This window comes from Pempheris klunzingeri, chromosome 18, assembly GCF_042242105.1.
Source record: "Pempheris klunzingeri isolate RE-2024b chromosome 18, fPemKlu1.hap1, whole genome shotgun sequence".
In the NCBI taxonomy this organism is placed as follows: domain Eukaryota; kingdom Metazoa; phylum Chordata; class Actinopteri; order Acropomatiformes; family Pempheridae; genus Pempheris; species Pempheris klunzingeri.
In genome coordinates this window covers 22,560,885-22,581,932 of record NC_092029.1, presented here as the reverse complement: position 1 = coordinate 22,581,932, position 21,048 = coordinate 22,560,885, and the positions used below count along the sequence as shown (strand labels likewise).

The 21,048-nt window shown below is 50.2% G+C and overlaps 3 protein-coding genes across 3 annotated transcripts in view; 1 reads left to right on the top strand and 2 right to left on the bottom strand.

Annotated features, from left to right (window-relative positions):
* Positions 1–53: 53 nt before the first annotated feature.
* On the bottom strand, positions 54–8,138 carry ephx1 (epoxide hydrolase 1, microsomal (xenobiotic)). Its single transcript, XM_070849127.1, has 9 exons — positions 8,009–8,138; positions 7,161–7,355; positions 5,921–6,101; positions 5,621–5,839; positions 5,263–5,392; positions 4,009–4,223; positions 3,491–3,599; positions 2,982–3,104; positions 54–2,147 (listed from the first exon to the last, which is right to left on the bottom strand). Exons 2-9 carry the CDS (start codon positions 7,341–7,343, stop codon positions 1,934–1,936), a joined length of 1,374 nt encoding a protein of 457 aa, XP_070705228.1. The 5' UTR covers positions 7,344–7,355; positions 8,009–8,138; the 3' UTR covers positions 54–1,933.
* Positions 8,139–9,842: 1,704 nt separating this feature from the next.
* On the bottom strand, positions 9,843–11,770 carry srp9 (signal recognition particle 9). Its single transcript, XM_070849433.1, has 3 exons — positions 11,575–11,770; positions 11,377–11,445; positions 9,843–10,615 (listed from the first exon to the last, which is right to left on the bottom strand). Exons 1-3 carry the CDS (start codon positions 11,644–11,646, stop codon positions 10,496–10,498), a joined length of 261 nt encoding a protein of 86 aa, XP_070705534.1. The 5' UTR covers positions 11,647–11,770; the 3' UTR covers positions 9,843–10,495.
* A 3,134-nt stretch (positions 11,771–14,904) lies between these two features.
* Positions 14,905–21,048, top strand: part of enah (ENAH actin regulator) — a 97,157-nt gene continuing 91,013 nt past the window's right edge. The window contains exon 1 of the mRNA XM_070849152.1: positions 14,905–15,202. Coding sequence (XP_070705253.1) covers positions 15,198–15,202 — 5 coding nt within the window. The 5' untranslated portion in view covers positions 14,905–15,197. The remainder of the gene's footprint in view (positions 15,203–21,048) is intronic.

Below are 21,048 nucleotides of genomic sequence, written 5' to 3'. Positions count from 1 at the left end.
AGATACAACATGTCGCTGTGTTGGAGCACACTTTGCAGTTTTAAATGACCCTCTTTAAAAAGGGAAACACCAGATCAGGACATTTTATTGGGAAATAAAACAGTCTTTCAGAAGTTGACAAAACATCCCAGCTTACTGTGAAAACATCTTTTCACACTTCCACACAAAACCAAATACATTTCATTATTTCAGTAAATCATCTTCAGAGAAACAAGCAGCATTAGAGATTCCATTCATTGTGTTTAAGATCAGTGTGATGAGCAGTGATCAGGACTGGAGCTCTGTAATGACATCAGAACTCCAACATCAGGCTGAAAGGTGAAAGATGGCCGAATAAAACCTAATGCAAAGGTTTAACCTCTTAACTGCACCTGCTCACTAGTGTCCACAGTTAGGGGTAGACTTTTTAACACCCCCAAACTTTACAGCAGAACTGAACTGTGTGACCCAACCCTTAATACCGCTAATGCCACCCTGAAGTAAAGAGGCTTTGTGTTATTAGTCAGAGGAATACCTGGAAATGTGTCCAGCCGTCAACACAATAACAGTGAGGCCCCCTGACCTCCTTTCTGCAGCTGCCTAGTAAACTGTTCAACCCCAGGAGGGCGACACTCCATGAAGAACAGCAGATGCTGATTTCTGCAGGCCTGTCTGGTCCATGGTTCCTGACTTTTCCCTCCTAAAGTGCCACATGGGGCCATGAAGTGGCTGATCACCAAGCCCACAGCAGTCAAAAAGGTTTTTCACAGAAACTATCTTTTGTGGTTACTGAACAGCTACAGTGGATATAAACTCTACACACCCCTGTTAAAATGCCAGGTTTTTGTGATAAATCATGTCAGAACTTTTTCCACCTTTATTGTGACCTATAACCTGTACAGCTCAACTGAACAACAAACTGAAATCTTTTAGGGGGGGAAGTCCACAAAATAATGTGGTTGCATAAGTGTGCACACCCTCTTATAACTGGGGATGTGGCTGTGTTCAGAATCATGTTAATAGGAGTCAGTACAGACCTGCCATCATTTAAAGTGCCTCTGAATAACCCCAAACACAGTTCAGCTCTTCTAGTAGCTTTTTCTCACATTTTCTTAGTCGCATCTTACAGCAAAAGCCACGGTCCGCGGAGAGCTTCCAAAGTATCAGAGGGATCTCACTGTTAGCAGTCAGGAGAAGGGTACAAAAGACTTTCCAAGGCATTAGATATACCATGGAACACAGTGAAGACAGTCGTCATCAAGTGGAGAAAATATGGTGCAACAGTGACATTACCAAGAACTGGACTGGACGATGAAGAGGAACCAAAGCATACATCCAAATCAACAAAAGAACGGCTTCACCAGAAGAAGATTAACGTTTTGGACTGGCCCAGCCAGAAAATCTGTGGGGTGATCTGAAGAGGGCTGAGCACAGGAGATGCCCTCACAATCTGACAGATTTGGAGCGTTTGCAAGAGTGGGCAAATATTGCCAAGTCAAGATGTCAAGATGTGCCATGCTGATAGACTCCTACCCAAAAAGACTGAGTGCTGGAATAAAATCAGAAGGTGCTTCAACAAAGTATTACTTTTTAAGGGGTTTTCACATTAAAGGTGGAAAAAGTTCTGAAATGATTTATCTTGGTCTCATTTTTTTACATCACAAAAACCTGGCATTAACAGGGCTGTGTAGAGCTGACCTCATTCATTCACCTTTTGCTTCTTTGACTGTTCACCTTTCAGACCCTGTATAAGATCGGCTCCATCAACAAGACGTGCGATTAGGAATTTGACTGACAGAGCTAAACTATATTAAAGGATTTCTGCCTACACTGTCTATACTCACAGTGTGAGTGTGTCTACGTACAGCTCAGCACTGTGGTCCACCTGCTGATCTGTGTTTTCATACTGTACTTTCAGTTAATCAACAGTTTATCATTCATCAGTCTAGCCCTACTATTCCTTCTTCGTCCTCTTCTCCACTGTCTTGGTGAAGTTCTGGATGTCCTCTGCCATCAGCTGTGGCTCCTCCATGGCAGCAAAATGGCCGCCACGGGCCATGGGTGTGAAGGTGATGAGTTTACGGTATTTCTGTTTGACCCATAGTTTGGGAGTGTGGAACAGCTCGTTGGGGAAGCAGGCGAACCCAGTGGGGACGTACACCGGTATCCTGTGAAGAGACCACGATGTGTCAGCATTACATTTAACTAACAGTGATATTCAAGTGCTGCTACTGCGTGAGGCCGGGGCTCCTCACTGCTCCACCAACTTTCTCACATTACAACTAGAATCACCGCCCGGCGGCTCTACGTCTCTGCCAGGTGTCAGTTTGCATCCATGTCTGTCCAGACCCCAGATCAGTGTCACCAACTAAATATCTGACCAAAAGTGGCATATTGTCACAGTCTCCCTCCCACCATGACGTCACCGTGAAGTCAACCTTCGACCCTTTGGATGTAAAACGTCATCAATTCATCTTAGAGAGTGACAATGTTGTCATAATTAGCGTCTGACTTCTTGACTTACGCCCAACAACATGTTTTGGGAGGTCACAGTGATCTTTGACCACCAAAATCTACTCAGCTCACCTTTAAGTCCACGTGGATGTTTGTGTCAACTTCGAACAGATTCCCTAAAGGTAATGGGACAGACTGACAGCATAACACCTCACAATGCCAAAGGGCCTCGGCTCTGGGAAAACTAAAGATTTTCAGTACTCAGTTTCCAGTTCAGGGTCTGAATCGGTTTCATCCACTGCTGGATATTCACCTAGAGCCCTGAAGACTTGGTGAAAACATGTGGACATTGTGCTTCAGAGGCATACAGGGTTAGGGTCAGCTCACAGTCTCACACAAACAAGAGAACGACCACTTGTGGACACAAGCAAAGAGCACGTGTGATGGTTTAGAGCATTTAAAGGCTGTGATTTCAACACATCGGTGAGTCATCAGCTGTTTTCCTCTCCTGTGTCTGTCATTGTCACCACTGCTCACATCACACTCACTTTGAGTGAGGCTGGTTGAGGCCTTTGCCAAAGTTTTCCTTGTAGAACCTCATGGAGGACACGATGCAGCCGGACGTCCAGTAGATCATCACATTAGTTAGCAGATCATCCAGAGAGAACTTCCTGCAAGGCACACACACACAGTGAGGTAGTAGGAGCCCTTCATTGATCAGCCCTTCACTGACAGCAGATATCAGCACCGACCGAGAGCCTCCCTGCCTCCCTCCCTCCCCGTTACTGATGCTGGTGTTGTAGCAGACCAGGCCTCACCCTTCTCGTCCCTTCACTTTCCCCCTGCCCTGTTCCCTCTGATGACCTCAGCAGTATTCACCCTGGCCCTAGCCGTCGTTTCCTGATTACCTGGTTGTCTTTGATCCCAGCCCTGCCCTGTCCTGGTTCACTCTGTCTTCCTGTCTGACTGCCTGGCTCTGACCCCTGCTGTCGTTTGGATTCAGGTCTCCTAACTTTGCTGCCCTCTGTTTATTCTGTACCTGCCCCGTCATGTTTACCTGGTGAGTCCTCCGTCCTCCAGGTCCCTAAAGTCACGGCTGGTCCATGTGGAGAACTTCTCCAGGATGTAGGCAGCCAGACCCACTGGAGAATCATTCAGCCCTCGACCTCAGAGTCAGAAATGTAGAACTAATAAGTATCCCACGCTTCATTTTCCAGAGCCTGAGTGTGTTTTTGACACAAGTAACGTGTTTCAGCAATAAAGATGATAAAATAACAGGTTAGAGCTGCTGCCATCAGGGGGCCACACCACGGATGCTTTCTTTGGTTTTACTGCTGAAACTCAGAAAACCTGTTGTTACGATGACAGATGTGCTTCCGGGGGCTGTTGGGTCACAGACAGCAGACAGAGGGGCATGTCTGTCAGTCCGTCCGTCGAGGCCAGGTGCTGTGGAGTCGTGCCTCTAAGCTGATCTCTTTTCTAATGGCCTTTGGCAGTGGAGCTGGCAGCCTGCTGTAGAGGCTGGGCTGTTAGTATTCTGTTGGCGTGTGGAGGTAATCGGTCACAGGTCCTCACCTGCGGTGTCTGGCTTGGTGGCCTGGATGTGCATGTAGCCAGACTCTTTGATGGACTCCACCACCAGTTTCTCCATGCAGGGGTAGAGGCGCTGGATGTCCAGGTCAGTGAAGCCAAACAGCTTAGGGAGGCTAGGCCCGAGCATGATGGATAAAGCCATGGACAGCCCCGGCTTGGAGGGTGGGGCAAAGTTCACATGCAGGCCTTGGACTGTCCTAGAGAATGAAGAAAAACACAGGAACCATCCAGACCGTTGGACTACAGAGGGGCACATAAACATGGACATGTCATCAAAGGTATGGAGTGTGGTCTGTGTGGACTTGTTCACTGGTGAGCATTGGGCTGGTACAGCATATGTGGAGTAAAAGTCAGACTGCAGGCCTACTGATGGTTCCAAAAGTCTCCAAAAGTAGTGCAGGAGGCAGAGCCTTCAGCTATCAGGCTCCTCTCCTGTGGAACCTCCTTCCAGTTTGGGTTCGGGGGGCAAACACCCTCTCTACATTTAAGAGACTAAAAACTTTCCTTTTTGACAAGGCATATAGCCCCTAGTTATGCTGTTATAGGCTCAGACTGCCGGGGGACTCCCATGATGCACTGGGCTCCTCTCTATTCTCTCTCCTCCTCTTCCTCTCCATCCTTCTGCTTCATGTCTCTTTAATGTCTGTTACTAACTTGGTATCTTCCCCGGAGCCTTTCTGTGCTTTCTCATCTCTCAGGTTCCTGTGGATCCTGGTCCTGCTGATGTGGTTCTCTGCTTCATGAATCACTGCTGCAGATCGTCGGCCACTCGTCATGTTTTTCAATAATATCATACTGCTAATCTTTTAGTCACACTCCTATTGTTAGTGCTATAGTCACTGTTAGTATGTTGGTTGCTGTTTGTGTTCTCTCTCTCTCTCTCTCTCTCTCTCTCTCCGTCTCTCTCTCTCCAACCTCCACCCAACACAGACCCTGACAAAAAGCCCCCCCCCGAGCCTGGGTCTGTTCCAGGTTTCTTCCTGTTAAAGGGGAGTTCTTCCTCCACTGTTTCCTAATATAATATCTGATGCTGCTCATGTGGGGATTCTTGAATCCTTAATGTTGAATTCCTGAATCGTTGGTCTCTCTCTAATTAAAGAGTTTGGTCTGGACCTGCTCTTTATGGAAAGAGTCTGGAGATAACGCTGTTGTGAATTGGCGCTATATAAATAAAGATTGACTGAGTGAGTGACGTGGGACATGAGCAGGTGCTGAGGAAGTTCTTGTGCGTCTTACTTGGGCTCCAGCTGAGCCATGTTGGTGGTGACCAGCCAGCCCCAGTCTCCCCCATGAGCGTAGAACTGCTGGAAGCCCAGGCGCCTCATCAGCTTGTGGAAGATGCGTGCCGCACAAACCGAATCAAAACCTGTTACAAAACAATATGAGTGGCTTTTCCACTGTAGCACACACAGAACACCAGCCAAAAAAACTTTAGCATTTTACTCTGTTTTGTACATTGTGTACAGTGTTACTTTTTCTTAAATGGAACCTTTGTTAACTTTGTTAATGGTATTAACGAGGCCAGTGCAGGAGGAGAGGCTGTGTTGTTATTTCTGGTATTGATTCAATGGAAGGAAAGCCTTTCCAGACTCACCCTTCTTGTGTGGTGCTTCTGAAAACCCGTACCCTGGTATGGAGGGACACACCACCTCAAACACAAGGTCCCCTGGGTCTGCTGGCTCCGTCAGCAGAGGGATCAGCCCGTAGAACTCATAGAAGGAGCCAGGCCAGCCGTGAACCATCAAGAGGGGAACGGCACTGGTTCCCTCGGGCACCTTCTTGGGCTTCACGTGCACAAAATGGACATCAAGTCCTGAGTGGAAGTTCACCGAGTCAGAACAGGTCAGAGGAAGGACAGTACGTACTTGATGCATGTGTCAGCAGTCAGCCTCACCTTCGATGTTGGTTTTGAAGTTGGGGAACTGGTTGAGTTTGTCAACTTGTTTCCTCCAGTCGAAGTCACGTCTCCAGTAGGAGACCACCTTCTGTAGGCAGTGGGAGTTGAAGCCATAATGGAACTGGCTGTCCTCCAGTGAAGCAATAGGGCGGGTCTGGTCTATCCTCCTGTACAGGTCCTGACAGAAGAGGACAGAAGATACGTGGGAGCTCTCCCAATATTTCAGCCTGCTTAACAGTGAACTATTTCCTGGGCCAGTGCTCTGGAGTGACTATGTAGAGACAAACTAACGTCCATTTCACACATTCACATTTGAAACTATCAGGTCTGGACATTGTCTGGAGTTTCCCTTCACACACAATGTGTTCTCACCAACTGGAAACACTCCATTTGCTTCAGTTGAGGGGCGGCGCCTGGGTAGAGCGTGCAGGATGCAAAACATACAGTAAAAGTACTGTGAGTTTAGTTCAGAGCACAGAGAAGATGGTGGAGGAACATACCGACTTATCCATCACGCTGCAGTGCGTTTCTACCCACGTATCAAGCAGGTTGGACCACAGAAATAAACATCGTCATTAATAGTGAATGGGTGAAATAATACATTGTTTAATGAGGAAAATATCAGTTATGCTTCTGATGCTGAACTGAGTCCGGCTTTGAAAGGGGGGGCTGCTTGGAAACAAGCCCCATTACTCCTCACCACTCTCAGGGTCACTGTAACGGGACTGGTGGGGCATCCCCCAAGCATCCATGAGCAGTGCCATGCAGGCTGTGTGGAAGCCCCCCCACCCCCCCCAGAATATCCCCTGTTCTCTCTGGGTTACACTTCTTGTTTATTTCAGTGAACTTTGTAAAGCACTGTGAGACAACTCTGTTGTGATATTGGGCTATACAAAATAAATTGAATTGAATTGAATTGGGTCTCAGATCAGCCGCCCTGATTGCTGCCACTCTTTCCTCTTGCCCCCCCCATTCATTCACTCACTCATGGACAGTGACACAGTTGATGACACCCACTTTGATGTCAGGCCACTGCTCTGTGTGTGTGTGTGTGTGTGTGTGTGTGTGTGTGTGTGGCCTGTTGGATGTGTAACACACAACATGAGTAGATCCTGACTGACCCTGTCTGGAGGTTTAATAACCAGTGAAGTTATGCTGCTGTGACCAGCCGGAGTGGCCTCATCGTGCACACATCGTCCTGAGTTTAAACAAGATGAAGACGAGGAGGGAAGCTAACCTCCAGCTCTTCATCACTGGTGGTGACTTTAAAGGGGTTAATGGAGATGTCCTCCCCACCAACAGAGGGTGCTCCAGCCCCCCACCAGCCATCCTCCGTCTTCAGAACCTGGTTCCTGCTCCTCTGAACCAGGAGGAAGATCAGTCCTCCGATCAGCAGAGCGACCAGCACCTCGGTGAACATGGCGCCCAGCGTCTGTGAGGGCACAGGGATAATAGGAGTGAGACCCCCCAGCACAGGCAGAGCATGTGGGGCACGGCCCCGTCAACATGAACCTTCTCACACTGAGCTGAGCTTTAACCACCCCCCACCCACACCCCCGGTCACTGAGTCCTGCTGAGACCTGCATGACAAAGATTTTCCTCACTGCTCAGTGCCAGGACCCGCCAGGACTCACAAGGACCCACCAGGACCCTCCAGCACCCGCCAGGACTCACAAGGACCCACCAGGACCCGCCAGGACCCACGTGATCACAGTACAGAGGGCTGACAGGCCCGGTACACTCACTCCCCCAACACACACACACACACACACACACACACACACACACACACACACACACACACACACACACACACACACACAGTCAGCAGTGACAGGAACAGATCTGTGGTCCGTCAGATGATAAATAATCTGCTCACTGCCCCCCCCCCCCCCCCCGCCCGCCACTGAGTCAACTTTAACCTGTACTTTAGTCCCTTGACGCCACGACTCCATCAGGATCCGGTACGTCGCGACGAAAAAAACATGTAGACCCACCTGTGCATCCTCTGCCCCCCCGGACCCACCTGTGTCTCCTCTGCCCCCCAGGACCTGCCCGTGTATCCTCTGCCCCCCCCGGACCCACCTGTGTCTCCTGGAGCTCTGGCGGTCCGGGACAGGCTCGTCCCGCTCGGGTCCTGGCCTAGTTCCGGGTCCTACACACTGTTCGGGCCCCAGTCCGCTTTACATGGGCGTCAGACGGTCACACAGCCCCGCTGCTGCTGCTAAAAGTCCGGGTGTGAGGGCAAACCGTGGGGGCCATGGGGGGAGAATCAGTGCTGGGAGCTGAGCTGAGCGCGTGTGCAAACAGCCGGAGAGCATGATGGGACGTGTGGAGGACCGCCTCCACAATGTGGGCTGCTCTGTGCCCCCCCTGTCCTTTAGGAGTGTTCTCCGCCTCTCTGGGCCCATACTGAAACAACCTTTGACCCTGTGGCAGGAAAACCAGCTGAATACACACTTTACATGGAACTACAGAGACCACAGTCCACTACAGCATCAGTGTGACACCAGGAATCAGGACACAACCAGGAGCTTGTGTGTTCTGCAGCCTCAGCATCAGTCAGCAGCACATCTGACTGCCTTCCCCACAGGGTGTCCACACCTCAACCGTCCATGGTTTCATTGACACCCAGTGGTTTGGTGTCAGCACCTGCTCACCTGATGGCGTGTAGACACGCTGAGAGCAAGCAGAGGTGTTAATGTCAACATCCCACCAAACAGTCACTTTGGTGATGGTCAGTGCTACTGTGTGCCCTCCAATGATCAGCATGAAGACTGGTGGTGACACACAGAACAAAGCAGAGTCATCAGCACTCACAGCTGCCTTTTTCAAAACACCTGGTAAATTATCCAGAACAATGGAAGATAAAAGTGGACCCAAGCAACTCCCCTGTGGAACACCAGATATTTTTATTGTCAGAGAAACTCCCAGTGAAAATGCTCCTGAGTCCTGCCAGAGAGGAAAGTTAACCCAGCTAACCCAGGAGCAACCCCCCCACCAGCTTCCTGCCATCCACATACTGAATGTTGGCCCGTGACCAGCCATGTGTGCTAATGCAGCTGTGGTCGACTGTCCCAGTCATTTCTACTAAAATGGTCTCCAAGCGTCTCTTTTCCATCCTTAGGTCAAATTGTGATTTTACAGCTTCTGCCCATTAAGCATCTCTTACAGCATGATGTACTGGTTTGGAAATGAAAAACAATCCTGTTATCTCTACCAGCAAACATATCATCTGAAAGAGAGAGCAAGACCTCATCAGATATGAAGCAGCATGTTTTCTCCCCCGTAACACTGAACAGTAGCTGCATGTAGGATGTTGTCTGTTGTCTACAGGACATTCTGATTTATGAGCAGCCATCTTGGCTTCGTGCCTTTGAAGCACCACCGCTTTTTACACACCTGTCTGGTTTCAAAGCAACACTTACACCATCTTCTTGTCATATATCAGAGCAGTGGAAAGCATTAACGTCATTCACTAATGTGACCCTGACTGCACACATGGAGTCTTTGTGTTTTTGTTATAGCTGGTAAACTTTGGAGAGCAGCTCATGTATGTTAGTGAAAATAGGACCCGTACAGGGTGAATTATTAACACCACCAGTTCCCTTCTAATTAATGTTCACCCAATATAAAGGCTAGTGATGTTTCTGAATAAAGGTCGTCTCTTCAGACTGCATCAGAGCTACATTTGGAACCACAGGAAAAACGTCAGACGTCAAAACACCACCAGCCCACATTTTCTCTGACTGTAAAAGGACCTGGCAGTGGAAACACCTGAGCTTCCTGTGATCAGCCTCTCCTCGTACACTCGGCTTTGTCATGTTAAATCTGAGCAGCTTCTGCACGCTGACACGGCGGCTCTGACCATGCTGCACACACCGCCGTCACTCGGAAAAAGCAGGACGGATTCTGGACGTACTGGGTCAATAAACTTTTATTCAACATGTAACGTAATCCTTCTCACATGATGACATGACATTTGGAGGCAGCTGGGTGTCTCCACACCGCCGCTGGAAACCAGAAGGTCCCGCTTCATTCACGAGTCCATGAGGACAGACAGAAAGAAACAAGTCTGAGAGCGACTCCAGCCTCGTTACACAGCCGTGAAGAGCAGAGACATGCAGCCCCCCCCCCCCCCCCCCAAACTAAAATAAATGTGAGCTCCTCTAAGGAAACCAAGGTGCCAAAGCTGCTCCCACAGCATTGTACTTTTCCCTCCCCCCGATATTCCTCAAACCCCTCTCATTTTCTTTCTCCACATTTCCCAAGTTTCCCAGCAGCCTACACTGACTGTACTTCATGTGAACACCGTCAGGGATGTGATCACAATGCCTGACAAAAAGGAGCAGGACAATGGGACTTTGAACGACTACTAAAGAATCATAAAAAACTAAATCCTGAGAGAATAAAATATATACAGAACACAAACATCACATCTCTAACAGTATTGAATCAGTGTAGGCAGCCACATCTCTCTATCTCTCTCTCTCCCGCTCTCCCTCCCTCCAGGGGGGCTGCGCTCTGAGACCACCGCCTCCTCCCCGCTCAGTCCAGGCGCTTCTGGAGCATTTAGTCCGTCTCCATGGCACCACTGTGAGTCTCCTTGGACACCATGAGCCTCATCAGTTTTCCGTGGAGCTTCTCGATCTTCTTCACATCCTGGGCCTGGTCCGTCTTGTACTGTAGACACTGTGGGGACAGACAGAAGACATTACCTTCAAGTGACTGACTGGGATGACACAGTAGACTCAGACCACAAACACAGTTTTAGAAAAGTGCCATTTTGTTTTTCTTCACCTGCTCCCTTGCCAAGTTTCAACTGCCATTTTGGAAAGTAAAGACCTTCACGTTTTCAGCTTTCATTACAGCTAGTGATTTGGACGTGCCAAACACTGGTGAGTGTGTGATCATCAGGACCTGGACTGTGCTGGCCCATGTGTGGCCTGCCCCATCACCATGTCTGCTGATTATCCCGGCGCTGGGAGGGTTGGATCTGTCCGGCACACACACAGCTGTGAGCTGGGTAGAGGCCTCTCTACGCCTTAGGGACGCTGGACACCAAACTAAAGTCCCTGTGAGGATGAACCGTAGTGTCTCTGCTCCTCACATGTAGCGCCACCACCAGGCCAAACCTGTCATCTGCTAGTCAGACTGGTTTCCTGTGCAGGGAGCAGTCAGCCTCCAGCCTGTGGTGTCTGCTGAGACACGTGACTGCAGCGTGCCGAGCGATCAGCTGATTGATCGATCACTGACTACAGGTGATTAATGGTCTTCAAGGTGTCACAGCTGTTACTGAAACTCACAGCAACAGACTGACATCAGGAACAGAGGTGAAACTGTTTAAGTTGACCAAGCACAGACGGTTTTAGAGTGACTCGGTCCTCTTCAGTCATCAGCCACCGTCTGACCCGCTCACATCGACCCAGGCCGGGCCTCCTCCTGTCACTTACCACGGCATTGTCGGTCACTTTAATGCAGAGGTTTCCGTCGCAGTGTCTGTACTTCAGGACCACTCTGACCTGCACACAGGACAACAGCCTCGTTACTGAATCAGACCGTTTAAAGGGAAAACACCACGCAGCACATTAGCGTCCCTAACGAGCTACCAGCTAGCATGCTAAGTGCTGTCTAACGGAGAGCGTGTTCACCTTCATGGGATCAGTCAGGTAGAGTTTCTCCGCTGCTCGGGAGAACTCCTCCCAGGTCTGATAGTAAGGCATCGTTTCAGCACACACAGCCTCTATCTGAGCCAGCAGCCTGTCTGTGTCGGCGGGCCGGACCTGCTAACTTCAGAACACCACATCAGCAGCAGTGGGAGCACAGCCAATCACAGCCCACGCACCGAAACACTTCCGTGTCACAACCCACAGAACATAGCGCCCAAAACACTTCCGGGTCACCGCTTCAAAACAAAAGCACCGTCGCAGCACAAGAGATAAACGGTGGTGTCTGTGCTGTGATCTCATGTGTGATAAGGAATTTGATTGTACTGAATAACTCATTAATACCACCCAGCGTTCAGGTTGATAGATAGGCTCATTGAACATCAAGGTTTTCAATAAAAACGCACAAAGTGATGCTGCCTGTCAATCATGGTTCTATGCTTTGAGCTGACTTAATCACCATGCTAAATGATGCATAGTAACTACTGTCGGTTAGCTTAGAGTGGTTCCACCAATAGACTATATATATATATACACACACACACACACACACACACACACACACACACACACACACACACACACACACACATATATGTATGTATATATATGTATATGTATATGTGTGTATATATATATGTATATGTGAGTGTGTATATATGTGTGTGTGTGTGTGTGTGTGTGTGTGTGTGTGTGTGTGTGTGTGTGTATATATATATATATATATATACAGTGGATTACTCTCTGGTTATAAATAAAGTCCAGTTACCAGTTCTGTCTGTCACACCAGTCCAGCACTGGTCTCAGCACACCAGTGAAACAATCTCCTCTCGTCAGAACGAGTAGATGTGTGACTGTTGAATGTTGAAGCTGAGATGATCTCCTGATCACCTGATCCTGTGTTACTGACATGTTCTCTGTGTCTCTGACACGTTACTGACATGTTCTCTGTGTCTCTGACACGTTACTGACATGTTCTCTGTGTTACTGACATGTTCTGTTTCTCTGACATGTTCTCTGTGTTACTGACATGTTCTCTGTGTCTCTGACACGTTACTGACATGTTCTCTGTGTTACTGACATGTTCTCTGTGTCTTTGACACGTTACTGACATGTTCTCTGTGTCTCTGACATGTTACTGACATGTTCTCTGTGTTACTGACATGTTCTGTTTCTCTGACATGTTCTCTGTGTTACTGACATGTTCTGTTTCTCTGACATGTTCTCTGTGTTACTGACATGTTCTCTGTGTCTCTGACACGTTACTGACATGTTCTCTGTGTTACTGACATGTTCTCTGTGTCTTTGACACGTTACTGACATGTTCTCTGTGTCTCTGACATGTTACTGACATGTTCTCTGTGTTACTGACATGTTCTGTTTCTCTGACATGTTCTCTGTGTTACTGACATGTTCTGTTTCTCTGACATGTTCTCTGTGTTACTGACATGTTCTCTGTGTTACTGACATGTTCTGTTTCTCTGACATGTTCTCTGTGTTACTGACATGTTCTCTGTGTCTTTGACATGTTACTGACATGTTCTCTGTGTTACTGACATGTTCTGTGTCTCTGACATGTTCTCTGTGTCTCTGACATATTACTGACATGTTGTGCAGTGTGAGGTGTAATTAGATGGAGGTGCTGTGGTAAAGACCCCCCCCTGGTGGCTCTCCCTGTCTGTAGGGTGTGAGTGGTGCTTCGGGATGGAGGCTGTGGTGGTGGTGCTGCTGTTCCATGTGTTGTCCACTAGGTGGCGGACAGAGCTCAGGTATTGTTCTGGACGATTAGGATGAACTCAGAGGACCCCTCATGTGGCTGGAGCTCTCTGAGCTCGTTAGGGTGAGCGTAGCCTCGTTCCCCTCCCATCCGATGACATTTAGTGGCCCAGCGTGTGGACGTCACCCTGACAGGGCGTGTGTAGGGTGGGTGGTGTTCATCATCCGCTGAGTCAGATGTGATCAGTCACCCAGTGCATCAATTAACACTCATGGAGCTAAAGGAGTCACTGTTGTGGCACATAGACACATTCAGTGACATGCCACAGCCATCATACATGACTTCACATGTACAGACCACACCTGGTCTCCATGACAACATGGTGCCACCTGAAGCAGCTGTAGACACAGTCAGTGTGTTCACAGCTCCACCACAGTGGCCCTGAGCTGAATGAAGGGCAGCTGCTCTTCATCTGGCCTGGAAACACACTGCTTGACCTCCGTGGCTCCTCTGTAGGCCCTCCGCGGCCCCTCCGTAGGCCCCTCTGTGGCTCCTCTCTGGCCCCTTTGTAGGCCCCTTCGTAGGCCTCTCTCTGGCCCCTCCATGGCCCTTCCGCAGGCCCTCTGTAGGCTCTTCTATGGCCCCTCTGTAGGCCCCTCTCTGGCCCTCTGTGTGTCTGACGTCACATGTCCTGTGTCTGTTGCTGGACTAAGCCCATCTTTGCCTCCAGAGGTTCGGTGTTGTGTGTCCAGTGCGCTGGTGGTGGTGACCTCGCGACCTCGTGCCCTGGCGATGGTGTTGCCGTGGCCGCAGTGTGATGAGGTGGTTTGATCTGGGACGGCTCGGCTGAGTTCAGTGTTTTTCCTCCTGAAAGCTCCTGGTCCTATTGTCAGGTGTAAGCTCCACCAGCAGGGGTCAAACTTTAGTCCAGACTGTAGCATCAGGATCAGCATGTGTGCTGCTGTGTCTGTGTAGCATGTGAACGCATCACTGTGGATCTCTCCACGGAGGAACCATTAGACACACACACACACACACACACACACACACACACACACACACAGTGAGGAGCCAGCTCGGTTGTCAGGGGCAACCTGTACGTGCTACGTCTCACAAGTTGCGTCAATTGCTGCCTTCAGGTGCCGTGGGAAATCACAGAATGATAAATACAGCGCACATGTAAGACACAACAGGAGAGTTTCCTCTATGAGGAAACATTTAGATGTGCCTGTTAGGTGACAGCATGAGTTTACTGCTGCCTGTGGCCCATAAATGACCTGGCCAGTGTGCTGACACCCCCTGAGGAGAGTGCCCTCACCAGGCTGTCCCCTCACTTTGTCCCTACCTCTGTCATGAGAGTTCATGTTCCCAGGACTCACTGACATTTGCTGCCCCCCCCCGGATAATATGTGTATGTGTTCCTCTCTCCAGTGTGCCCCCTTTACTGGCAGGCTTGGCACTGGCACATCATGGTTTTGGCCACTGGGGGAGTCAAAGCGGGGGCGTCCAGTGCGGCCGTGAACGCAGCACGTGTTGCAGGCGGACCAGAGGCAGCGGAGCGGCACAGCGCCGCTTCTCCCGACCTGAGAGCGTCTGCACAGCCCGGAGACGACCGTCCGCCCGGTCCCTACCCAGCCTGCCCCACCGACCGACCGACACCAGCGGGCCCCCACCCTCTGGATCATGTAGGATCCACCAGGCCCCTCCTCAGACCCACGCTTTCTTTTTCTGCTCCTTTTTCTACTTTTCCCCGGACCGCCGTGAGGTTCGGCACGCCGTCGGAACCCCGCTCATCTGGACGCCTGGAGCCGAAAGCCGAGCGGTGCACTCTGGGAGAACCACCGGGACCGAGGAGCGTGAGACCGTTACCGGTACCGATAGCACCGAGGACATGAGGTAAGGGAGCCCCCCCCCAATCTGTGGTCAGTAACGATGAAACTACAGAGAGCCCGGAGAACACCACCGGGTGTACCGGAGCAGCGGTGTCCGCCCCCGGCAGGCTCGTGCTGCATGTGTGGACGTGCATTTGTTTGGAAAGACGCTGACCCCCGCTGCTGCTACTCCCACACTGCAGAACATAGATTATCACTGGGGGGGGGGGGCGTTCATCTGATGCCACATTGTGATTGTTACTCAGCTCGCGCACTCCTGTCACCTGGGGAAGGAGGGCAGCCCCCTCAGTGAGTGACAGCAGCCCGTGCAGAGGAGAGGCCTCCAATTGGTCAGAGACAGCTCAGGTGTGTCTGAAACACACCCTGCCCTGTAGAGGGGGGCACCACCCTGACCTCCGTTGTTGCAGCACCCCACCCTGTCTGGGGGTGACCTTGTCTGTCCAGGACAGCATGTGTGAGGCTGGTGGAAAGCTGGCTCTCAGCTGTGTGTCAGTGTGTGTAGAGCTGCCCACCCCCAGGACAGGGTCAGTGAAGCATCCCGGGGTGCTGATGAGGCAGAGCTCCCGGGTCTCCCCTCGTTCTGTCGGACACGTCCAAAACAGCGCAGCAGTTTCTGTCAGATCCTTCCTGCTGCCCTGAGCTGTGGCTGACGACCTGCTGCACACACACACACACACACACACACACACACACACACACACACACACACACACACGTCAGACGTCGGAGCAACTTTATGGAAGAGGGTGACCTTCACTCTGGTTTTCCTCCTCCATCTTTGAGTGTTCAGAAGTGAGACATGCAGTGTGGACGCGGCCTGCCCCCTCTGAGAAAGCCCCTAATTGGATCCAGCTGTGGGACTGTGGATAACAATAGCTTGTTTCTGAGCTGAAGCCTCAAACGTCTCATCTCTCTCATCTCTCTCATCTCTTCCCCCTCGTCTTCGTGCTTGGGAACTACTTTCTCATTGGTTGTTGTGTATCGTGTTTGAGAGGACGTCTGTCCTCACACTGGAGCAGTGAGGAAGCCGAACTGAACAGGGACAGAGACGAGCTGACTGGTAGTTGGCCAGGCCAGTCAATCTCACCTACCCTCACTCACAGGCAGAGGGATATCAGTGTGTGTGTGTGTGAATGGGGGCCCAGGCTGCTCAGAGCTGACTCATGTGGGACACTTGTGTCCATGTGCTGTGGTGCAGGTCGCAGCCACAGCGCCAGCCCTAACCTAGACTACAGGTCTAAACAGAGAGAGAGAGAGAGAGAGAGAGAGAGAGACAGGCCAGCTGTAGCCGTGGGGGCAACACAGATAACTGCTGCCCTGCCCCAGGGGCAGCAGGAGGAAGACTGGCCACTGATCCAAACAGCAACCAGTGGTCTGTTATACACTAATGGCGCTTTTCCATTACACAGTTTTAGCTGTACTTGCCTCCACTCGCCTCTACTCGACTCGGTTTTGGTCGTTTTCCATCACAATTGAGTACCACCTCAACGTGGGTGGGGTTGTCGTAGCAAGGCGGCTCGAAACTTTAGTGACGTCATTTGTATGCGACACGAACACAACTACGGACATGGAGGCGATGGTATACCTGCTGCTCGGTCTGTGGCTTTTTGTCAGACTCAAGGTACTACGTACCAACTAGGTACTAACTAGGTACTAACTTCGCTGTTTCCAGGGTTTTAAAAATGGTGGGTCTGATTCTTGTGAACAAGTCGCTCTCATGACTCATCCAGTGACGTCACTCCCTGGCCAGTCAGTGGCCTGCAGTCTGTTGACGTAGCATTTTCGGCCCGACTCAGCTCTCTTGGAATTCCAGCTGAGTAGGTACTAAAAAAGTACCCGGTACCCGGTACTATCACCTAGTGGAGAACCCTAAAAGTCGAATTGAGTCGAGTAGAGCCAAGTAGGTGCTAGTGGAAAAGCCCCATTAGTGAACCCAGCAGTCTGGTGGAGACTTTCTGCTTCTAGACCCAATTATATTCACCTGCCCTCTAATTTGTTGCAGGAATTCTCACCAGTAACCAATCCTGACTCCTCTGCTGGTATTGGGGGGCCCTGGTTCCTGAGGTGTGGGGGCTAGTTCCTAGGGCCTGGTTGTTGGGGGCTGAGGTTCCTGGGGGCTGAGGTACCTAGGGGCTGGTTCCTGGGGCCTGAGGTTCCTGGGTGTTGGTTCCTGGTTCCTGGGGGTTTGTTCCTGGTTCCTCTGGGCTGAGGTACCTAGGGGTTGGTTCCTGGGGCCTGAGGTTCCTGGGTGTTGGTTCCTGGTTCCTCTGGGCTGAGGTACAAGGGCTGGTTCCTACGGCCTGGTTCCTGGGGGCTGGTTCCTTTGGTCTGAAGTGTGGATTAAGAATCTTTACAGGTTTCCCTGGCACTGGATGGGATATGTCTGGAGTTTTATTTAAAAAGTGAAACATTAAATTCGAAATTAAAGTATGAGTTCATCTGGGGTCACTGTGTAGTGAACATTGAACTTCCAAGACAATTGTCAAAAGCAAAGTCCTCCTGTGTCTGCTGGTGGATGCCCCATCTGGGAGGCTGCAGGTGTGTCTGTCTCTCTACAAAGTTGTTGAGGAGGTGTTATGCCTGCAGGTTTGATCCACAATTTATCCTAGGACTTCACCTGGAGTAAATACTCGACCAAAGCTCCACCTTGGGGCCATGATGGAGCTAAAGCAGCACATTCTGAAGAAACCAGCGCAGCTAGAGCCTCTGAACTCACCATCTGCAGCATACTGAGCAGCGCTGTGACTTCTGAGGTCAGACGTACCTGGCCGGGGAACATTCCTCCCCCATGACCAGGACACTGTATATATAGTGGTGCTCCGTTTGTTTCCCTGCGTTGTGTCAGGTGACACGTATTGCTGATGACAGCTTATCTCGGCCCGTCTGATAAGCAGCAGCACGGTCAGGGTGATGGAGCTGTGAAGTGTTGTGGTAACCGGCCCTGACAACTGCTGGGGGGCTTCATGCCTCGCTGGCGCTGCAGGTTCACCGGCCGGGACAGTTTAATCTGTCCAGCTGCTGCACTGGAGGAGGTGTTCCTGCGGAGAGAACCAGCTCGCTCACTCAGGAGTCTGGGCTGCAGCCTGTTATGGTTTCCCCTCCAAATGAGCTACTAATGAGGTCAGCCTGAGGCTAATTACACGAGAACACATTTGTCCTGTACATTGATTTCAGAGACACATCCTGACTGAGTACGGTTGCCTCCTCAGTCATAGTGAGGTTCAGAGAGCTGAGTGGTGGTTTGCTGATACATTAATAGATGTGTCGCTGTGACATCATAATGAGAAGTATAACTTCATCAGCAGGGAGCATACCCACCTTTGAATGTAGTAACGGTCTCTGCGCTGGTGTGGGGCTGGATGTTCTCTCTAAGGCTTCTCCCCCTGGATCACACAGACACAGAGAACTGTTCCCCAGGCTGTGTCCAGACTGGATTTGATGCCAGAGTCGGTTTCAGAACATTTTGAATGGTTCATTAAGTTTCTGAATGGGTTCAGTTGTTTTCTGTGTTATTGTCTACAGAGCTGATCCAAGTTTCCCTCCAAACCTTCTGTTGGCTCCTGTACAGCAATGGTGGTGACTCCATATTAATCGTGTGCCAGACATGTGACTGTAATCTTGAATAATTCATTAAAAGTGACTAATCAGCTGGAAGAGTTGACCTGATAGACTGAGATAAACCCGTCCCGTCTTTACATCCTCCCTCTCTTTTTTGCCCTCCTGCCCAACGCCTGCTTGTTTCTCTGCTGTTCTAGAGGCATCTGTAGGTGGACTGAGCTATGAAATGTTAAGTTGATGCAACAAAAGAAGGAAGAATGAAGTTCTTGTGCACCACTGATTTCCTTTTGAAGTTTTTGGGGAGATTTGATCACAGCTGGCTCCCTGCCACCATCTCCTCCAGCTCCTTGCACTCTTCATCTCCCTCATTCCTCTGCAGCCTCTCTCCATCCATAATCTCACACTCCCATTTCCCTCCTATCTGTTCCAAACAGAGCTGCTTCACAGGCCTCTCCCCACCCGCTCTTCCTCCTGGCTTCCTTGCACTCCCAGGCTGCTCACTTTCATCCCTCACATTTTGCGTCTGATGTTTCAGCCATCTGCTGACGGACTGTTTGTGGAGGTAAAGTCAGCCCAAGGCCGATTGTAATCACAGAATGGATTTGAGGCACGCTGATACAGTCTGTCAGGGTTAGTGCTGATTCACCACAGTGGGAGACATGACCGTGAACTCCTCGTCACTGCAGTCACAATAGTAAGTGCATCTGAAGGTATTTCGACTTCATTAGTCGGTTGAGAAAGGCAGAAACAACCAGCCGAAGTCACGTGTTGTAAAGTAACACCTCCCTTACTTAGCACAGTCCCAGTTGAGCACAGCCCCTGCACACCGTCCTCTGCTGGGAGCTTGGAGCAGCTTCTGTGGCTGGCTGCAGGTCAGCGGCCTCGCTCAGGGGAGAGTCAGTTATAGCTACGAGGAGGAGTGATGCTCTTCCACTGTCACAGCCTGTGTCACCTCTCTCATGTCAGCACGCTGTGTGTGTGTGTGTGTGTGTGTGTGTGTGTGTGTGTGTGTGTGTGTGTGTGTGTGTGTGTGTGTGTGTGTGTGTGTGTGTGTGTGTGTGTGTGTGTGTGTGTGCTGGTTTGGTCATGTTGAATGGTCTCTGGGCCTCTCTGATGAGTCACCCACCCCGTGGACTCTGAGGACGTTACAGACGGCTCTTTGCTTCCCTTCCATAGCATTTAGATGTCCCCCCCACCCAGTATTGTGTGTGATCTTTGGGGTCTATTTGTTGTTGTCCAACTCTGCCCTCACAATGAGTCTTGACCAATAAAGACTTGTCATAAATAAAGCAGGCTGACAGAGACCATGACGTCGCTCATCTTAGTGTGGTCAGTGTCATGGTATGCAGGGATGCAGTGACCCCCCCCTCCAACAGCTCTGGTACCAGAATCCCACTGACTGCTACTCTCCTCCTTCCAAATGTAAGAAGTAAAGTAAATGGTAAATGGTCTGTATTTGTATATCTCCTTTCTAGTCATTTTGACTACTCAAAGCGCTTTTACATCACATTGTCATTCACACATCATTCACTCAGGAGGAATCTAAGGTGGAGGAGACTGTTCTTTCACACACATTCAAGTTGGGGTTCAGTGTCTTGCCCTCAACATACTGACTCATAGCTGGGATTGAACCACCAACCTTCCGATTGAGGGACGACCCACTCTACTTCTAAGCCACAGCCGTCCAAAATGTGTGCTCAGTGCACTGCCTGAACCTCAGGGGGGGTCATTTGTTTGTGAGGTTACAGCCCGGAGTCTGGCTGGCAGCATGTGCAGTGTGGAGTTAAAGAAATAAGGCCTGTTCACTGCATGAGATCACTACTCACCTGCATTTATTTCAACAAGTCCTCATCAAAGGCTTAACTAAGTGGTGGCATTTTAAGGGTATTTGAGCATGTGTGTTGATTTCTGACGCTGACTGTGAGCAGTTGATAGCTGCTGACCTCTCCACCCCCCAGCTCTCCTCATCATTATTATTGGCGTCGCTCCAAAAACGATTCACAGAGATGTGAATAAGGTGTGATGACACTGCTGTTCTCATACACACCTCCCCCACCTGAGCAGGCTGGCTTACATTTTCGTATTGTAGCTGCAGTTCCAAAGTCACTAATGATCTAATGGCGCTTTTCCAGTACACAGTTTTAGCTCTACTCGACTCGACTAGACTCGACTCGGTTTGGGTCGTTTTCCATTACAGTAGCGTACCACCTCAAAGTGGGTGGGGTCGTCATAGCAAGGTGGCCCGAAACTCCTGTGGCGTTATTTGTATGTAGCACAAACACAACTAAGGAC